At 42.7% G+C, this 18,522-nt stretch overlaps 1 protein-coding gene across 2 annotated transcripts in view; it reads right to left on the bottom strand.

The window, feature by feature from the left end:
• Positions 1-13,601: 13,601 nt before the first annotated feature.
• PMEPA1 (prostate transmembrane protein, androgen induced 1) overlaps positions 13,602-18,522 on the bottom strand; it is a 93,884-nt gene continuing 88,963 nt past the window's right edge. Inside the window, exon 4 of one of the 2 annotated variants that reach the window (XM_036751647.1) lies at positions 13,602-18,500. In XM_036751647.1, coding sequence (XP_036607542.1) covers positions 17,952-18,500 — 549 coding nt within the window. In that variant the 3' untranslated portion in view covers positions 13,602-17,951. The remainder of the gene's footprint in view (positions 18,501-18,522) is intronic. The other variant, XM_036751646.1, reaches the window with a different exon arrangement.

The raw sequence follows: 18,522 nt of genomic DNA, 5'->3' as shown, positions 1-18,522 counted from the left end.
TTTCTTTTAGGGTATAGTGTTCCCAGATTGGGAGACAGCAATGTCTGCATTAGGAGCCAAAGTCAGATGGGAAGTAGTTACACGGTGGCACAATGAGCCCAGAAAAGAAACTATACCATGCTTAAGAGGAACTTCTGGACCACTCCACAAAAGGGAGAAAAGGACTTCCAGCAATCAGAAACTACAAGTTACAACTTTGATAAATATCCTTGATATGCCCAGGCCCACTTTCCCCTGAGCTTTGCATGTTCTTATGGGAGAATATGTCACAGGTTTTTTTTTTTGGTGAGGGATGTTTTGTACTATCTATCTTCAATATACCACCTTAATAAATACCCCTTTGTAAAAGCCACTAATGGTTGTCTAACTAAATTGATTCTCAACTTATAATCTTGAGGGGAAATATACTAATGGGGGCTCATGGGCTATAGCACTAGAAGAGACCCCTCCTCCAACTTCTCAAGGGTAACCCTAGAGCAGAGGTGTCAAATACCTGACCCATAAAACTCCCAGGTGTGGCCCAGTCAGATTTAAAATATAGTGTTTGATATTTAATAAAATAAATTAAAATACACTACAACACAGATAATGTTAATTTGTAGTTTTCTGAGTCAATATTTGACTTTCAGGATCTGTTTCTATTTGAGTTTGGTACCACTGCTCTAGAGTACTAAGGTGACACTGTAAGCCAAGCTCTAGCGAGATGAGTAGAAATTAGGATAAACACCTCAAAAATGTGCTAAATATATATAGATATATACATATGTACATCTACACACATACGTACATGTAAATATATGCAAATGTAAATATGTGAAATATATACAAGGAATTTTGGGGGAGACACATTAGCTCCTGGAGGGATCAGGAAAGGCCTTCTATAGGAAGTAGTGTTTATTTCCCAGGGCCACACAGCAAATTAGTAATAGAAATGGAATTATAAATTGGGTCTTCGCTCAATATATTTGCCTTTATACCAAATGAACTCAAGATTCCTATATGCTATTCTATGCTATCTTTCTATTTATTGCTGATCAGTCATTTTCAGTCATGTCTGCCTCTTCATGTTCCCATTTGGGTTTTTTTGGTTTGTTTGTTTTTTTGGCAAAGATATTGGATGCTGGTTTGCCATTTCCTTCTTCAGCTCATTTTACAGATGAGGAAACTGAGGCAAACACAGTTAAGTGACTTGCCCAGAGTCACACAGCTAGTGAGTGTCTGAGGCCAGATTTGAACTCACAAAGATGAACCTTCCTGACTCCAAGCCCAGCACTCTATCCACTATGCCACCTAGCTGCCCATATCTTTTTATCTTACAAGCATTTATCATCTCTCCCTCCTACTTCTCCTTCTTACCACCTGAACAATAAAAATAAAAAAGACAAAACCATCACGACAAATATGCATATTTCAGCAAAATAAATTCCCACATTGGACACTTCCAAATGTATGTCTCATCCTTCATTTCAAATTCATTACTTCTCTGGCAGGAGTTTACTAGTGGTCTTCAGTAACCTAAAATTATATTTTTATCATAGCATTAATCAGAGGTCTAGATTATTTCAAAGCTGTTTTTCTTTATAATGTTGTCATTGTATTAATTGTCCTAGTCCTGCTCACTTTGCTCGGCATCAATTCATAGAGGTCTTCTCAATTTCCTCTGAAACCATCCATCATCTTATGGCATAATAATATTCCATTACATTCGTATTCGATGATTTGCTTAGCCATTCCCCAAAAGTTGGGCACCCTCTTCATACCCAGTTTTTGGCTACTACCAAAAGAGCTAAAATAAATATTTTCATACATATGGGTTCTTTTCCTTTATTTTTTTATCTTTTTGGGGTAGCGACCTATTAATGCTATTGCTGGGTCAAAGGGCATGAATATTTTACTTACTTTGGGGGAATAGTTATAAATTGCCTCCTGGATTTAATTCTAAAATGGAGTGCATGCTGTCTTTAAGAGGGAATCGACCAACCCACCTCCAAACTACATGTCATTCATATAATCATACATTTAGAGCTAGAAGAGACCTTAGAGTTTACTGAGTCCAAGCCCCTCTTTTTATTAATGAAGAAACTGAGGTTCAGAAGAGACACTCAGGGTCACACAGGAAGTACGTGAACCAGGATTCAAACTCAGGTCTTCATGACTCCAAGGAGTCCTCTATCCATTTTTCTACTTAGCTGCATCTCATTCCTTTTATACTCATTCAAATGCCAAACAAAGCTTGGGCACAGCTTCTGTCTTTGGCAGTATAATTATAGTGAGACTAACAGATGCCACTACAGCAGAAATTTTACCACCTTGAGGTCTAAAGGCTGGGGGCCGGTGACCCTGTGGGCTTTTTCTTAGGCCATACTACTGTGGAAGACATTACAATAACAAAACCCAGAGATTCATGCTCAATCTTAGAAGGTCTTATTTGCTAGTAGGTGCTGAGGTGTTGCTGCTGGTTGTTGCTTATCAGCTATCGATTAGAATTCCTCTTCTTATCCAGGATGCTTCTCTCGCTGGTCTTCTTCCCCCTTACTTGTCCTCTCCCCTGGCACATCAGAAGTGTACAAAATAACATACTACTTGCCTGGACAACCTACAGTGCTTCAGGCTTAGAAAGTTCTTCTGCAACTTCCTCAAAGCCAAAGAAACTTTATCCCATTCTGAATTACTTAGAGAAAGAAACAGTGCAGTTCAATGGAAAGAACATGGGGTGATGTGGCATGAGACCTACTAACTATGGGACCTTAAGCAAATTTGTATCTTCCTTTGGCCTCAGTTTCCTCAAATGGAAAATGGGGATAAAAGAAAAGCCTTCCTTGTCTAGTTTTTTTTGGCAATCTTTTGCAAAAGAAAGTTTCCAGACTCCCTTGGGGATAGGAGAGGACAGGTCATAACTTTAAAGCACCCTTAGCAAAGGCCTTTACAATTCAAAGTGAATAGAGGTTCAAATAGGCATGTGGATCATTTCCAGTCATCAGTCTAATAATAACTATCAGGGTAACAACAACTCCTTATGTTTGTAGGAGGTAAAGTACTTTCCCATCTGGTTTCAGCCTCACAGAAACCCCGTGGAATAGATGAAGGCAAGGAATAATTGTTATCTGGATTTTATTTAACCAAATTGACCAATCAACAAGTATGTTAAGCCCTTACTGTGTGGCAAGATCTGTGCTGGGTTCTGGGCACACGGAAAAAAAATGGAAAATGTCTTGCCCTCAAGGAACTTCTGTCCTGGCTGGGTGGTGATAGTGGTATAAAACAGGTATACATATAAGAATAGAAAACACACAGAATAAATGCCTCTTCTCATTTAATATAATCACGGAAGACCCAGACATTTCAACTGAATCAATTGACAGCTTAAACTAGGCATTAAGGAATTTTCCTACAGCCTCAACCCAAGGTATGAATAAACCCTTAATCAATTTGAAAGGATTGTAGCACTTTGACCTTCAAATGAAGGCTGATGATGCCACACAGGAAAGATTTTGTGTTTTGTTGAAAGAATCAGACACCCCCCTGGGCCTTTGTATAAAAATAACAGTCTAGTGATGACTCAGTTAAGTCCTCTCCAAAGTTACCAATGACCTTTCAGAGAAAAGAGTCTCTCCCTCTCCCTCTCCCTCTCTCTCTCCCTCTCTCTCTCTCCCCCCCACCCACATCTCATCTTTTACTGACCATGTCACTAGAGAGCCTAGACCACTAGCAGACAGTATATCCAGATGGTGTCAGAGAGATTGGACTAGGAAGAGATAATGTATCTGGCCAGGAGCATAGTAACCCACTGGGGACAAATGGTTTTGGAAAGATAGTCCCCCAGAGTAGGAGAAAGCTTCAAAGAACATGACCGCATTGTACTAGAGAAGAATGCTCCGTATGGACTAAAGAAAGGACTTCAGGCCATAAAGCACCAGGAATACTGAGTTATCCCATTTGCTACACACGTACCTTACATGTGTGCCTCAATACCATTCTTATCCAAGTTTGAGCCTATTCTTCTCATGGACTTCTGTGTATTTATAGGATTGAATGGCCTAGGCTTTGGAGGGGAATGTTTTGTACCAAGTATTTTTGCTATATCATCTTAGTAAATATTTTTGCTAAAAGCTAATTAAATCCACTGGTTGATTGTTAATGGAAAGCATACCAATGGGGGCTCCTGAGAAATCATATGAGAAACCCAATCTCTCAGGGTTACTAGAACCTTGATCAATAGCAGTAGCCCTCTCTGGAGACCCCAAAGCATAACTTCAAGTAGAAGTTGGGGGAGTAGTCCTATAGATTCCACTAGTTTGGGGAGGGCATTAGCAACTGGGATGAGCAGGGAAGGCTTCATGTAGAAGGTAGAGCCTGAGCTAAATTTTGAAGGAAGCAAGAGATTCTTTGAGGTTGAGGAGTAGAAAGAGTATATTCCAGGAATGGGTGACAGTCAGTTCAAAGGCATAGAGATGGGTGGTGGAGAGTCATACTTGAAGAACAGCAAGAAGGCCAGTTTGACTGGACCATAAAGTGAGTGAAAGGGAGTGATGTATAATGAAGCTGGAAGAGTAGGCTGGTGCTAGACTACAAAGGTCTTTAAAAGCCACATGGAAAACTTGCTATTTTATTTTAGAAGCAATAGGGAGCCACCCACTGGAGTTTACATACTCAGACCTGCTAAGGAAAATCACTTTAGTGGCTACATCATCCCTTTTCCTTGGACTTTAAGAAATATTTGGTTCTGTGTACAAGGCCCTCTTCTAAGTGTTGTGGGATATGAAGAACCAATCAATCGATAAACAAATGTTTATTAAAAGTGCCTACTGTATGCCAGGTACTGCGCTAAGTGCCAGAGATCTAAAGACCAAGTAAAACAGTCCTTGCCTGCAAGGAAGAAGGAGATGTGGGCCACAGAATTTACAGTCTTGAGACCTGCAGTAGAAAGTGATGTGGAGGTGGTCGGCTGGGATGACTGAAAAGAAAGCTTGTCAGGTAAGTCTTCTTGTGCGTGGGGTCTCTAAAACCTTGGACTCTTTTCCCAAAACAGAAAATGTTTCCATCTTTACTCCTCCTTTTAAAAAATGGAAATCTATACCAACATTTGCAAATCACTCTTTCATCATGTTAAGTCATTAACTGAAGCCTGCCCAGTAGGGTCCTTCCTCTACAAAGAAGAAGGAGAACAGCTCATTTACAAATCCTATTTCTAGCTTTCTAGCTGTATGTTGTGAATATTCACTGCAGGTGGAAACTTGGTAGACAGAACTCAGCATGGGAGGAAGTTATTTCTACCAGTTCTGCTAAATAAATAAATTTTGCCAGCTTTGCACTTGGTGCCTAGGAAATCCAGGAAAGAGGCCTGGCTCTAGGGCTGTGGTCTTTGATTGGGAAGCAGCCAGTGATAACAAAAGTAGCTCCCACATTAAAGTGCATTAAGTTTTTCAAAGTCCTTTCGGTACTATCTCTCCTCTGAGCCTTACAACAAAGTGGTGAGCCAGGGAGTAAAGGCATCATTATCCCCATTTTACAGATGAGGTTCTGAAAGGGAAAAATGATTGCCCGAGGTCACACAGTTAGTAAATGACAGAGCTGGGACTACAACCTAAGGCATAAGATTTAGATCTCAAAGGGGCCTTCGAAGCCTGGAAGTCCAACCCTCTGCTTTTACAGCCAAGGAAAATGAGACCCAGAAAGGATAAGTGACTCACCCAGGGTCACACAGCTAGTGAGTGTCTGAGGCAGCATTTGAACTCAGGTCTTCCTAACTCCCTGCCCTATCCACTGCTGCACCTACCAAGGTAGGTCATCTACTGTTACATGCTGATTGGAGTCTTTTAAAACTGGAGCCAAAACATCAATGTCTAGAGACTGCAGTGGTATAAGTCAAATGAGGCAGTAGTTTGAGGAAACTGAGGCCCGGAAGGTCTAAGCCTTGTACTAAGGCAGGTCAATTATTGTTCCAAGATTTATAGCTTTAGAGAATTTCCAGGGATCTTGTTGAGGATTTGCAAAAGACTACTAAATGACAGAGCCAGGAATCAAGCCCCGTTTCTCTGTTCAAAAGAGGCTGGAAGCCTGGTACAGTGAGAAAGACCCCAGATTTGGGGCTCAAAAGTCAGTTCTGCCACACACTATAGGTCTGACTTTGGGCAAGTGATTTAACATCGGGCCTTGATTTCCTCATCAGTAAAATGGAGAAAAGGGCATTGGACTATACAGGGGTGGGGAACCTGTGGCTTCGAGGCCATGTGTGGCCCTCCAGGTCCTCAAGTGAGGCCCTTCGACTGAATCCAAACTTCACAAAACAAATCCCCTTGATAAAAGGATTTTTTTCTGGAAGATTTGGATTCAGTCAAAAGGCCATACCCAAGGACCTAGAAAACCACATGTGGCCTTGAGGTCGCAGGTGCCCCAGCCCTGGAAGACAGTCTCTGAGGTCTCTTTGTCCTATGATCCAGGTCACAACGAACACTGAAGGCAGCCTACGTGGAGGAGTAGGGTAGGGTTGGGTAGGGGGAAAGTGCCCAAAGGACAGCTGGAAGTAAAGAAAAGGGCGAGATTAGCCCTAGTTTATGGGCTGCTTTCGTTTCTCATCATCGTAACTCTAATGGTGGCCTCCTCGGAGGCCATGAGACACTGCTACGGTCCAGGTATCCTGAGCTGCAACATCTGTTTCAAGGCAAGTTTGGTACCTGTAAAGACCTTAGTAGCATCCCCAAGTAGTTGGGGGTGAGGGAGGGGGGAGGAAGCTCAAAACCCCTGAGCTACCCTGTCAAATTAGGACCAGCGCCGAAGGCCAAAAGCCCCTTTCTTGCAGGGGAGTTTGAGTAAAAACTAAGCAGCCAATTCTCCAGGAGTTTTTCACGCCCCAACCACTCTGCTCTCCCATGGATCAATACCAGTCCCCAGGTCACAGCTCCTTTTTCCCAAGCTGGTCCTGCTCAAGACCCAGATAAGAACCTTATAAAAACCCACCAGACTCACTTGGTTTGGGGTAGCCAATTCCACCGGGGGTCCCAGCAACCTAATCGTTTCCATCCTTTCTGACTGTCTTTATTGTAAGTATGCTCCCTCAATAAAGCTGGTTTGCTTTACCGTCATATATGCTCTGTGTCTCCTTGTGTTAGACTTTGGTATTCTGAACTTTACAAACAAATAAACAAACAAACAACCACATTGAGACGGTATCTTCATGGATTTCTGGCAGTATGGTAAATAAAGTAGCAATAACTTTAGACTTGGAGTTAGGAGATCTGGATTTAAAGCCTGGGTCTTTTTACTTGCTTTGGAGGTGGGCAAACCACTCTAATCTCTCTCAGCCTCAGTTTCTTCAGGTCTAAAATGACAAGAAGAAGAATAGCCGGCAGTTATACAGTGCTTTCAAATTTTGCAAGCCACTTTACGTAAGCTAACTGATTTTATCCTCACAACAACTTTTGGAGGGAGGTGTTATTGTGACCATTCCCATTTTACAGATGAGGAAACTGAGGCAGGTTGAACCTGAAACAGCATTTGAACTGAGGTCTTTCTGACTCCAAGCTCAGTACCTTATGCGCTGTACCACCTAACAATCCTATTAATAACACATTCCACAACTCTCCATGTTGTGATGGGGACGGTGCTTCAAAAACCCCAAAGTGCTATAAAGATATGAGTGATGAATGGTTCTGGTTCTTGTCACCAGTTCCTTCCGTTTCTCCTCCCCTACTCCCTAGGGCCATCCCAGGGGTTCTAGCAGAAGTCCAGTGGTACAGTAAGAATACTGCCTCTGGAATCAGAGGATCTGGGTTCAGCTTTAGCCTCTGACACTCACTACCTGTGTGACCATGGGCAAATCACAACCTCCTGGGGCCTCAGTTTCCTCATTTGTAAAATGAGGAGTTGGACTGAATGATCTCTGTGGCTCTAGAAGACTCTTTGGCTTGAGAGCCTATGACCTAATATAATAGATTGGGTCTAGGGGGAGGGGAGTGAGGAAAGCTACACCCGGTGTGGTGTTTCCTGCTGGTGGATGGATATACATGATGGCCTACAGGCTCAGCCCTGCTCCTCAGCAGAACTCTGGCTGCATTGGCCTCATTTCTCTTAGGTTAGTAGAGCCTGCTGTGATGACCTACTTCCCCAATTTAGAGATTCAGGGTAATTTGTCTCCTTCCTGGTAATTTCAAGCAATGTATCACTTCCCTGGCAAGGTGGATTTCCTTCCAAGATGCTTATAGAACAGACAGCCCATTTGTTGGCAAGTCCCAGTGCCCGCCTGGGCATAGGGAAATCATCTCTGGGAGGTGTGTCTTCCCTTAAAGACTGGAATGGGGAGCCAGCTTGTGGGGGTGTCCAGAAATTATTATATGGTTCTGTTTTCAGACCTACAGCAATCAGCACTTCATGATTGTTAGTGTTTATTAGGACTGTTGTAGATAGAGAGAGGTAATAAGGACTGGACCTGTGATGGCACTGGTAGAGAGAACTCCCAGGTGAGGAGAGCCCCTCTACCAATGAAGGTTGGCCTCTCCTCTGTACCTTCTAGTCTTAGAGAGGTGTCTAGACCCCTAACAGGTTAAGTGACTTGCCCAGGGTCAACAAATTCCAGGGACTCCCTATTGCCTCCAGGATCAAATATAAAATACTCTGTTCAAGCATTCAAAGCCCTTCATAACCACCTTTCCAGTCTTCTTATACCTTATCCCTAACATGTACTCTTCAATTGAATGAGACTGATTTCTTGGCTATTCTTGAAACAAGACCCTCTGTCTCTTCGCCTTGGGCATTTTCTCCATCTGTTCTTAATGTCTGTAATATTCTCCTTCCTTCTTTCCAACTACTGACCTCCCTGGCTCCCTTTAGGTTCCAACTAAAATTTCCCCATCGTGGGTAGGTGGCACCATAGTGCATAGAGTGCCAGGCCTGAAGTCAGGAAGACTTATCTTCTTGAGTTGAAATCTGACCTTAGACACTTACTAGCTGTATGACCCTGGGCAAGTCACTTAACCCTGTTTGCCTCAATTCCTCACCTGTAAAATGAGCTGGAGAAGGAAATGGCGAACCACTCCAGTATCTTTGTGAGATCCTGTGATCCAGTATCTTTGTGACCCCAAAGAGTCAGATACAAGTGAAACAACAATAACAAAATCTCTCCTTCTATAGGAAGCCTTCCCTAACTCCTCTTAATTCTAGTGCTGTCCCTCTTCTATTTCCCATGTATCCTTTGCTGTATATATGCATATATATGTATTCTTGTATGTTATTTCCCTTATTAGACTGTAAGCTCCTTGAAGACAGGAGTCCCTTTTGCTTCTATTTGTATCTCCAACACTTAGCACAGTGCTTTCCCTAATTTTTTCCTAGTTATACTCTATAGAGATTATATTTTGCTTGCATATTGTTCCCCTTCCTCCCCTCCCCCATTAGACTGTAAGTTCCTTGAGGGCAGGGACTATCTCTTGCCTTTTTTGTATCCCCAGCACTTAGTGCAGGGCCTGGCACATAATAGGCACTTAATAAATGTTTATTGAGTTGAATGGATCCAAGATGTGTCAGAGGCAAGATCTGAACCAAGGTCTTCTAGGCCAGCTTTCTGCTATACAATGTTGTCTCCCTTTATAGAGAGAATGAATAATTAAGTGGATAAGTAGCTATGATTTCTGATTCAGCTGATCACTACCTTTGTAAGGCACTACTATTTGTATCATAAGGTCACAACCGAAGGACATTTATATATTCACTAACAGGTTACTTTATTTGCAGTCATAACATCTGGGATGAAATAACCAACCCAGAATCATTAGTTTTTAATTCATTCAATAAACATTTTGGAATTATATTTTGATGGCTGGAGAGCTGGCTTTCGAGTAGGGAAGTTCAGTTGTTTTTCAGTCCAGTCCAACTCTTCATGACCCCATGTGGGCAAAGATGCTGGAATAGTTTGCATTTCCTTCTCCAGCTCATTTTACTGGAAGGAAAACTGAAACAAACAGAGCTAAGTGACTTGCCAGGGTCACGCTGCTACAAAGTGTCTGAAGCCAGATTTGGACACACAAAGATAAGTCTTCCTGACTCCAGGTCCATCCATCCACTGTGCCATCTAGCTGCCAGGGTCAGAAAGACCTTGGTTCGAATCCTGACATTGACACATATTGGCAGAATTACCCTAGGCAACCACTCAGTGTTCTAAGCAGCTAAGACTGCATTGCAGAGGTGTCAACCTGCATTGGTAGAGTTAGTTTCATCTTCCTGGAGTTCTCTATTTCAATAAAATCTCAGATTTAGCCCTTATCCCTAATAAACATTTATTCAGAGCCTACTATGCAAAAGGACTCGCTGCTGTAAGGGAGGTATCAGGTCCCTAACCTCCAAGTCCTACCAGTGTAGTAGGGGAGGGTCAGATGTGTACAGATATAAACATGCTACAAAGTAGAATGTGATAAACAATGTGTCCAGGAACATGAGTTCTGGGCCAAGGACCTCCTTTGAGTTCATTGTAGCCTGTTCATTGTCCCTGACAAATATCAAGAGCTTGAAAAAGACAACAGGGTTAGTTTGCTTTTAGAATCTCAGAATTTTCGCGTTCAGAGGGACCTGAGACTCCTTCTAAGATGCTTATAAAACAAACACCTCCTTTGGTGGTGAACCCCAGTGCTTGGGACTCAAGGAAGTCTTCTCTTGGGAAGTATCTTCCGTTAATGCCTGAGATGGGGAGTCAGCACATGGAGGTGGGAGGAAATCATCATAGAGCTATGTTTTCAAACCTATGGTGATTAGTTGTTGTTTAATTTGCCCTCTGGTTCAAACTATACTTTGTACAATAACTCCCTTTAAGGTACACACAGCAGTAGTTCTCTGGTGTCTGCTTGAAGTCTGAGGTGGAAACCAGAATCTCTGGGGCAAACCTCTCTTTGGTCATCTTACGTACAAATGGACATTGTGTTGAGGACTCTCCTGAAGCTGGTGCAGCAGAGGAGGAGCTCCATGGGGAAGAATTGCTCTGCGTGAAGGGGACAGTTTCAACAACGGGATTTGCTGGAGCAGCATGTTAAAGCTAGAGACTCCTGAGAGTGTGAGGAGAGAATGTAGGCTGAGAGGGAATGAGCAGAGAGGTTCAGGGAGTGATGGCACCTGAAATGTTGGAACTCCTGGGATTTGATTCCCTTGTGCCTTGGTTATAGCGCACATGGGGCATTCATGGCTACCTGTGTTGGTTGTGGCCTCTTCTGTTGAGAGCCCAGACACAACACACACCAGAGTAGGGGGGGGGGGAGCATTGAAGAAACTGTTCATTCTGGAGCCAGCCATAGAATTCCAGAGTCTTAGAGCTTGAACAGACCTCGGAGATCACATAGGTTATGCTGTTCCTGAGTAGGAAAGACCTCTACAATATCGCCAGCAAGTGGTTAGTAGCCTCAAAGGGAAGTCCTCCATTGATGGGGAATTGACTACTGAGTGTCCCAGTTGAACTTACTACATCTGGGGAGAAAAGATGACTGATGACAGGTAGTAGGGTGTGACAGCTGACTTCACCTCTCTCTTCCTTGCTCCATTTCTCCATCTTCAAAAACGAGAGGCTTTTGGACAATTGTTAAAGAAGCCCCCAATCAATGGAACTAACCTCACTATGGCAGCTACAAGAGCTTAAGGACAAACAAATTATTAAAAGAGTCAGTTTTAACTGTGTTGGTTTTTCAAGTCCTCCAGGTTAGGGGTCAGGGTAAAAGCAGTTTCTTATGCAAAGGATTGTCACTAGCAAGGTGGGCAGCTGAAGGATCTAGACAGAGAGTAAGATCTGAGGGGAGAACATTCTTGCTCCAGGGAATAGTGGAAAGGAAGAAAAAAGAGAGGGGGGAACATAGGAAGAAAAGAGAAAGGAAGACATCAAAAACAATGACATTTGAGGGGGTTCTTGAAGAGATAACGTGCCCCAAAAGGAACTTGCTTCCACAGAAGCAGCGAGAAATATGGTTTACTATATCAGCTGGGGCCAAATTTTGAAAGGCCTTGAATGCTAAGGAATCTCAGAACAAATAGGCCTTTCTGCCTATGAAAACTGTTCAGAATCTGAGTCACCTCATGCAATTAAGTCTTTTTTTGAAATTCAAAAAAGGCCAAAATTAGGTCAAATTGCAAAGGGAGGAGTTTTACAATACCGGAAATTGGGCCAGAGTCAGAAGCCCCTGACCATGCCTGTGAGATTCTTTTGGTCTAAGGCCTGTGTGCCTAGGAGAGGCAGCTAAGCAGTATCTTTACCAATGGTGGTATATTTTGAGCCAAGAGCTACTGACTCTATAGCGCCAGGGAGAGGGACCCATTATTAGGCCCTGAGACAGCAATCAAGGGAATGCTTCCTTATAAAATAAAATGAAATAAGATGAAATAAAATAAAATAAAATAAAATACCACCCCTCCCAAAAGTACCAGGCAGCACAGAGACCCTTCAAGTAAAAGTGCCTGGAGTGAAACATGGTCCATTTTCTTCTGAAACCACCTCCCCTCTGGTTGTATACTTTGGCTTGTCATGTTATTCCATCTGAGAAGGGCAGGAAATGGAAATAATAAGTCACAGCTGAGAAAAAGGATTCCTTCTGCAAATTCAGGAAAGCTGTTTGAAATGAACAGTGGGGGGTTCTGATCCTGGGCCCTACAGAGCTCAACTCACAGGCCTTACTAAGAACTCAGTTCACAAAGGTAGCTATCATCTGTCCTATTTGCATAGATGAATAAGTTATGTAAAGCTGGGATTATTATATCTGAGTCTCTCAGACATGCTCTTTGAGTAACAGGGTGGAGTCTCAGGGGGAAAAAAAAGTTTGCATATAAGAAATATAGCCAGGGCAGGTTCTCATGCCTTTATTATCACATATTTGCCTATGTTGGAAAACTAAACACCTGCCTCTGGCGATAGTACCAAAAGTTGCTATGGCACATAGGATGCCCAGGAATAAAAAACATAGATACAATACTTCCTCCTGTGTCTGCTTGGGGTGCAAACAGAGATCATCCAGTGTGGCTAGCTATTCCCTTCCTGGGCTTGATTACTCATTCTTCAAACAACCCAGTTTACCTAGTATAGGGTAACCTGTTCTTAACCTGGGGCCCCAAGACCCTCAAGGGGTTTTTGCATAGGTTTCAGGGATTCATAAACTTGGAACTTTAAGTATTACTATACTTCAAAACAATTGGTTTCTTTGGCAATTATATGCATCTTATTTTATGCATTTAAAGACATTATTCTGATAAAAGGTCTATCATACTTCATCATACTGCCACAGGGTCCATGACACACAAAGAGAATCCCTTAGGTTAGGCAAAGGCAAGTATTTCAGTCTAATTACCTACCTGCAACCAGCAACTTACCCTTTCTCACCCTTAAAAATCTGTTACCGTCACCTCCACGTTCTTTAGCCAGCTCCGTTGCTTAAAATGTTTTTCACCTGGTCTTCGGTCTTCTGGTCTCTGCTGGGCCCTAATTAAGTGCTATCAACAAGAAGCATAGAGAGGCTGGGCACCTGGCCCAGGGTCACACCAAGTCAACAAGGCATCCCAGAGCCTCTTGTGAACCTCATCTCTTATCCCCCATCTGAATTAATTTTACATCAACGAGTCTGAGTAACCGAGCCAAAAGAAGAGCAACACTCCAAAGAATTGTAAAATTTATTGTATAAGTAGTGCAGTGTTTTTGAATGTCACCACTGCTGCTATTGATTACTGTTACACAATAAGCGTTTACAACAGATTTTTGTAAATTGGCATCAGAGTACATATTTATACTAAAACAGCAAAATATAGATTAGGTACTGCATTGAGTGTGCCGTCAATAGTTTACAGAAGTTTACCTTGAACAGAACTCAGGATACAGGTCTGCCTATAACTGAAGCAACATAATTGGAAGTTTCAGAAAGTATTAATACAGTGAAATGTGATTATAAGGCAGGCAAATGAGGACTGTAATGTTGTCCTTCTGAGCTCTATAGTACAGCAAAATCTGAAGCGCAGTTTCTGGAAAACATGGTTTGGTTTGGTTTGGTTTTTTTTAAAATTTTTGTATCTGAGCTGCACGTATAAAAATCTCCGAAATATACAATTCACAGGGAGTAGAAATGAATTCGATTTTTGCCTAGCACACTGTTTATGCTACACATCTGGATTCTGTCAATTTCAACCCTTTATGGAAATGGTGGGCATTTTAAAAAAATATGGTGATTAGTGCAATTTCAATATGTCCATCCAACATACAAAAGGGGTTTGCTGAGGAAACCCACTCATTACCCTTCCTTCCACTTAAATACAACGATGGACTTGGAAGGAAGCAGTTCACTAGGTTAGGAAAGTGTCTACCTGCCCTTTAAGTCATCAAGGAGCGGCTGGATTTCACCAGTCTCTATACCCAAGGGAATGACCCAGACTATCCTCCTTCATCAAAGAGTCACATTGACCTTCAACACCACTAGGCTTGGGTGACACCATCATCCCTATATGGTCTAAGAGACAAGACCCCTCCCCATTTTCACCTTACTTAAAGCTAGTGTATCTTTCTCTAGCCAGCTGTTGGATGAGGGGGAGAGCCTGTTGAGAACTGTCCGGGAATATCTGCCTCCAAAGAAAGGGGGCCCAAGATCCAAGACAGGGTTGTTCCCTGTCCTCTGTTGGGGGTGGGGGAGGTGGGGTGGGAAGGGGGAGTGCTCTATGGAGACGTGCTAAAGGAAACAAGAGCTATGACACACTGTGATTTGTGGGCAAAGCACTATCCTGGGGATATTGTGATATTGGCTATTAGCATTATGATTTCAAGTGCCCCATGCATGACTGCCCTGCTGTTTACCAAGGCCAAGAGAAAGTTCCAGCAGCATTTGGATGGCATCTGTCTTCAGTTCAACAGGAAAAAAGATAGAAACTGTTCCTCTGTATAATTTCACAAGCCCTGCTTCCTGACCAGAGCTTTGTCAGAAGGGCACCGGGTGGGCAAATGGAGAATGGCCTTGAAGCCAGCTTCCTGGGGGTGATTCTAAAGACAGGTGCCAGCTTTTGGTCAGTGTCCTCCCTGTAGATCAGCTTGCTTTCCTGTTCACATTTTTCCCCCACTCTTTGCTCAGAGGAGTGGCCCCCTCCAACCAGGCCAGGCCCAAGTGGATGCTTCAATTCAGAGTAAGCGACACCTACTTCTGTCACCAACCTGGAAAGGCAATCATTTTTCTTCCTTTTTATCCCGTGGCAAAGAAACCACTTTGACTGCAAAATGAAACGCCATTACTCAAGCATGCCAGCTCAAGAGGGCACTGAATCTACGTCAGTCTTTTTGGTTGGTGTCATGTAGGCAATATCCACTGTGGCTTTTCAGCAGCACAGCACCTGACCGACAGCCCGAGAACATGAATGACAGGAGGGCGCATCTTACAGGGCCAGGCACATCGCACAGGGGCTAGTGGGTGAAGGGGATGGTTTTAAAGAAGCAGTAGCCCTTGTCATCGAGGAGAACAAACGCCAGTTCCCTTTGGTGCTTGTAACAGGAGTTTTACTTCCTTGCCCCCCTTTGCAAGAGAGGGTTACTGTTTCTTTAATAAGGCACTAGATAGACATGTCACATAAAAGGAAAGATACATTTTTAAAACTTCTACAAATGCGTCCGTGTACCTTTCAGAACAAATTGGATTGGTTTCTCTAAGCGATTTTTTTTTTGAGAGAGAGAAAGAGAGAGAGAGAGGGGGAGGCAGGGAGGGAAGCAAAATTTAGGTGATGGGACTAAAGTTCTGGGGATTTGAAGACACCATAGAGGAGCAGATTCAAATATTGTGAAGGAAAAGTATTGCCAGGCAAACGAGCCGAGTGGTGAAACTTCAAGTTTGTCTATTCGTCATCTTCTTAAAATATATATATAATATATGTGTGTGTGTGTGTATATAAATATTGTTCAAATGGTCAGAACTTCAAAACTGTTCTCAAGTTTTTCAAGTAATAGAAAAAAGTTGCTTAAAAACTAGTTATTGCCGTTTATATCTTTCATTTACGTTATCCTGCTAGTTAGCAGAAAATGAAACACACCTCCATGGGAATAGAACTCTTCAGTCTTGGGGTTCACCCAGTTAACACTACCTCCCAGTTCAGGGAAGTCCAGTCCTCAGCAGTCAGGAAAGCCGGGCAAGGTTAGTCACACTCGCCCATCAGGCAGCAAGGAGCTGGACTCCTCCCTTCCCACTTCCCGGTCTCTCTTCCTCTCACATCCTCTTTCTCTCTGGCTCCCACTCGCTCTCTCTCTCTCTGACATACAAGTACACCTCAAGGGTATCACACCTATCTGAAATAATCAACACAATATAAAAATGTAAACAATAACGTAGTAAGACAAAAATGCGTATGTAACACAGATAAATAAACACGTCAAAACGATTGTTGGGGTGGAGGGTCAGGGGACTGGGGGATGATGTTGCCTAGTGAAAACATCTCAGAAGAGGTAAAGAGTTTTGCTTCTTAAGCATCGAGCATGACTTTTTATTTTTTATTTTTTTAAGCCTTAAACACATCACAGGAGCCAACCTAGGTTCTTCTTCTTTTTTTTTTAATCTATAGTCTTTTTGTTTGTTTGTTGCTTAAGCTAGAATCCATTCACAGGGATGCGATTAGCTCCCCAACATTTCGACTGCACTAACCCTTCATGAAAGTTTTGGAATTCACTGAATCACGCTGAAGACATTTTGCACAATGACAAAGACCGTCATTTGAGTCTTCAAAGAAACACTGAAACTCTCAAAGGCAGACTAGCTATATTGCAATTGACTCCCGTGGACTTTTTGAAACGTTCCCAACGGGGACCTTCATCAATCTGATTTAAGAAGAAAAAAGAGGGGGGAAAAAAACTAGATTCCTTCAGTAACAGAAGTTTATTGTTATCATGGAAAAAGGTATAGCTCACAACGGGTAATTTGGACTTCTGATAACTTTCCGGGTTTCCTTGGTAATTCAGAAGCATTTGAATTTTGTATATTCCAATGATCATAACTGGCCCAGAGGAGAATTTCCGTGCTCAGTACGGAATGTAAAGAACAGTAATTGTCTATCACTAAAGAAAGTATGCCTTCCTAGGTTGGGACATTGTAGGCCCATGCTTGGGGCCCTTGGAAAGGACTGTTTGGCCTGGAATGCAGTCTCTTCGACTGTGTTCTTATAGAGGGGTGTTGTTTTTCAAAGTCTGGATATTCTTCTACCCCTTCGGCTAGTTAGATTCCATTGAACATTTATCCCCTACGATCTGTGGTAGATGTGACAGAGGCTGCCATAAACATAAGCACTGACATATTTATATTAAAAAATAGTGCAAAATTTCAACATTTATATAAATAACTCTAAACCCCTGCTTTGTAGGTTTTTTTTACAATGTAATTAATACACACTTTTTTGAGTTGGCACTCAAAAAAACTGCCATTTTTTCTTCTAGTCAGAAAACAACAAAACTTTTTTTTTTAATAGGCCTCTTCTAATACAAAAATACTCCTGCCGCCGCACATACAGTTTCTCATATTTTATATATATTTATATATATATTGCAGATCTTTAAACAAATGTTTTTGTGCAAATATGTCTTTAAAGTTAAGTGAAATCATCATAAACAAAAAAAAAAAGCATTCACGCACACAGCTCAACTAGAAACTAAAACAAAGACTACTGTCAATTTTTTTTTCTTTTGACTTCAAGACACAGCTAACAAAGAAACGTTTTTGCAAGCTTTCTTGGCTTGAGCATTCAGACCAGACATAACAAGTAAATATTTATACACAGAGAGGTGGAGACGGGTTGATTTTGTTCTCACTTCCCCCATCCCCTCCCATCCTCATCCCCACCCCACCCCCACCCCCTGCCCATCTCTTGCTTTTTCTTTTAAGAAGTGCAGAGTGTTTAATTTACTTTTTCCTGTGTGTGTGTGTGTGTGTGTGTGTGTGTGTGTGTGTGTGTGTGTGTATGTATGTGTGTGTGTTTCCTTCTCTCGGATTTTAAAAGGGGTGTCCTTTTTGCTTCTCTTTATCTTTGTTCCATGCAATTGTGCTCTCGAGGCTACTGATTTGTGACTGGTGAAGTCTGTTGTTCTCCAGGATGGAGGACGTCCCATTGTTCTGCTGGTGTTGGTAAAACGTTGACCCAGGATAGTGCCCAATCACTTCACTGTATGTTGGCGGTGGTCCTTCCATCCTCCCATTGCTCCCGTAACACGTGGCGCTGATGCCAGAGTTACTGCTTGGAGGGCAGGGCCCCCCATACATGGAATTGTCTATTAAGTCACTATCAAAGATGGTTCTGTTAGGTGGGGCTCGGACAGACTCACGGTTGAGTTCCATTTGCTGCTCTGGGTCCCGGAGCTGAAGTGTGCATGGGCCCTGGTAGGGGGGTGGCTCCTCTCCATCAGAGAGGGAGATGGTGGGTGGGAGGTCTATCTCATGCTGCAAATAAGGGTAGGTGGGCTGAAAGCGGTTGAATCGGTCCCTCTGGAGGAAGGATGGCACTGCCAGGCGGTCTGCTGAGCGTGGTGGGGCATAGATCTGCTGCTGAAGGGAAACGAGGCAGTTA

This window comes from Trichosurus vulpecula, chromosome 3, assembly GCF_011100635.1.
Source record: "Trichosurus vulpecula isolate mTriVul1 chromosome 3, mTriVul1.pri, whole genome shotgun sequence".
NCBI classification, from domain to species: domain Eukaryota; kingdom Metazoa; phylum Chordata; class Mammalia; order Diprotodontia; family Phalangeridae; genus Trichosurus; species Trichosurus vulpecula.
This window is presented reverse-complemented; position numbering and strand designations above follow the sequence as displayed.